The 646-nt window shown below is 56.8% G+C and overlaps 1 protein-coding gene across 3 annotated transcripts in view; it reads right to left on the bottom strand.

The window, feature by feature from the left end:
* The window catches only part of UBE2V2 (ubiquitin conjugating enzyme E2 V2), a 41,365-nt gene extending 41,208 nt beyond the window's left edge, over positions 1 to 157 (bottom strand). Inside the window, exon 1 of one of the 3 annotated variants that reach the window (XM_006021210.3) lies at positions 45 to 157. In XM_006021210.3, the coding sequence (XP_006021272.1) occupies positions 45 to 60 (16 nt within the window). In that variant the 5' untranslated portion in view covers positions 61 to 157. The remainder of the gene's footprint in view (positions 1 to 44) is intronic. The other 2 variants (XM_025201030.1, XM_025201031.1) reach the window with 2 other exon arrangements.
* Positions 158 to 646: the final 489 nt, after the last annotated feature.

Raw genomic sequence — 646 nt, 5'->3', positions numbered from 1 at the left:
GGGCGGGGAGGCAGCCCCCTTCCAGCTCCCCACCCCTCACAGACCTGTGGATCCAGCCATCTTGTCCAAACCCCCCCCCACCGGTCCGGGGCCTGCACGCACACCGCGTCACTTCCACCACACGTCACTCCCGGCCCCGCAAGTGGCGTCACTTCCCAGAAACCGCCTAGGCAGCGGAAGCACGAGGGGCCTGGGCGCGAAGGGGGCGGGGCGGGATGGCGCCAGGCTCCTCCCCCTGTCAAGCTGCGGCAGGGGCCGCGGCCACCCGCGTGTTGCGGGTGCACGTTGGTTATGGCGTTTGTCCGATAACTTCAGCCCTTGCAGGATGCATGGTACTGAAAGTGCTCCAGGTGAACGGTAATTGTTGAGGCAGCTCGCTGATGCAGCACATGCAAACACCAAGTCGTTCTTGGGGAGTTTTACCTGAGTTTTGGGCTTGCTGTCTGCACTGCCTTATATCGCCGCTTGCCTCAAAATAGAAACACGCTTCGGCTTGGATGACCCACCATTTACGCACCCACTGGCGAGTTAGAGTGAGCAATATCAAGTAAAGAATAAGAAGCAGCCTTATAGACGTACTTGTTTGCATACTTATTTGTATATGTTTCTCTGTATGATAGTTTTTGCAGCAAATGCAATAATTTTG

This window comes from Alligator sinensis, unplaced genomic scaffold, assembly GCF_000455745.1.
Source record: "Alligator sinensis unplaced genomic scaffold, ASM45574v1 scaffold615_1, whole genome shotgun sequence".
Lineage (NCBI taxonomy): Eukaryota > Metazoa > Chordata > Crocodylia > Alligatoridae > Alligator > Alligator sinensis.
This window is presented reverse-complemented; position numbering and strand designations above follow the sequence as displayed.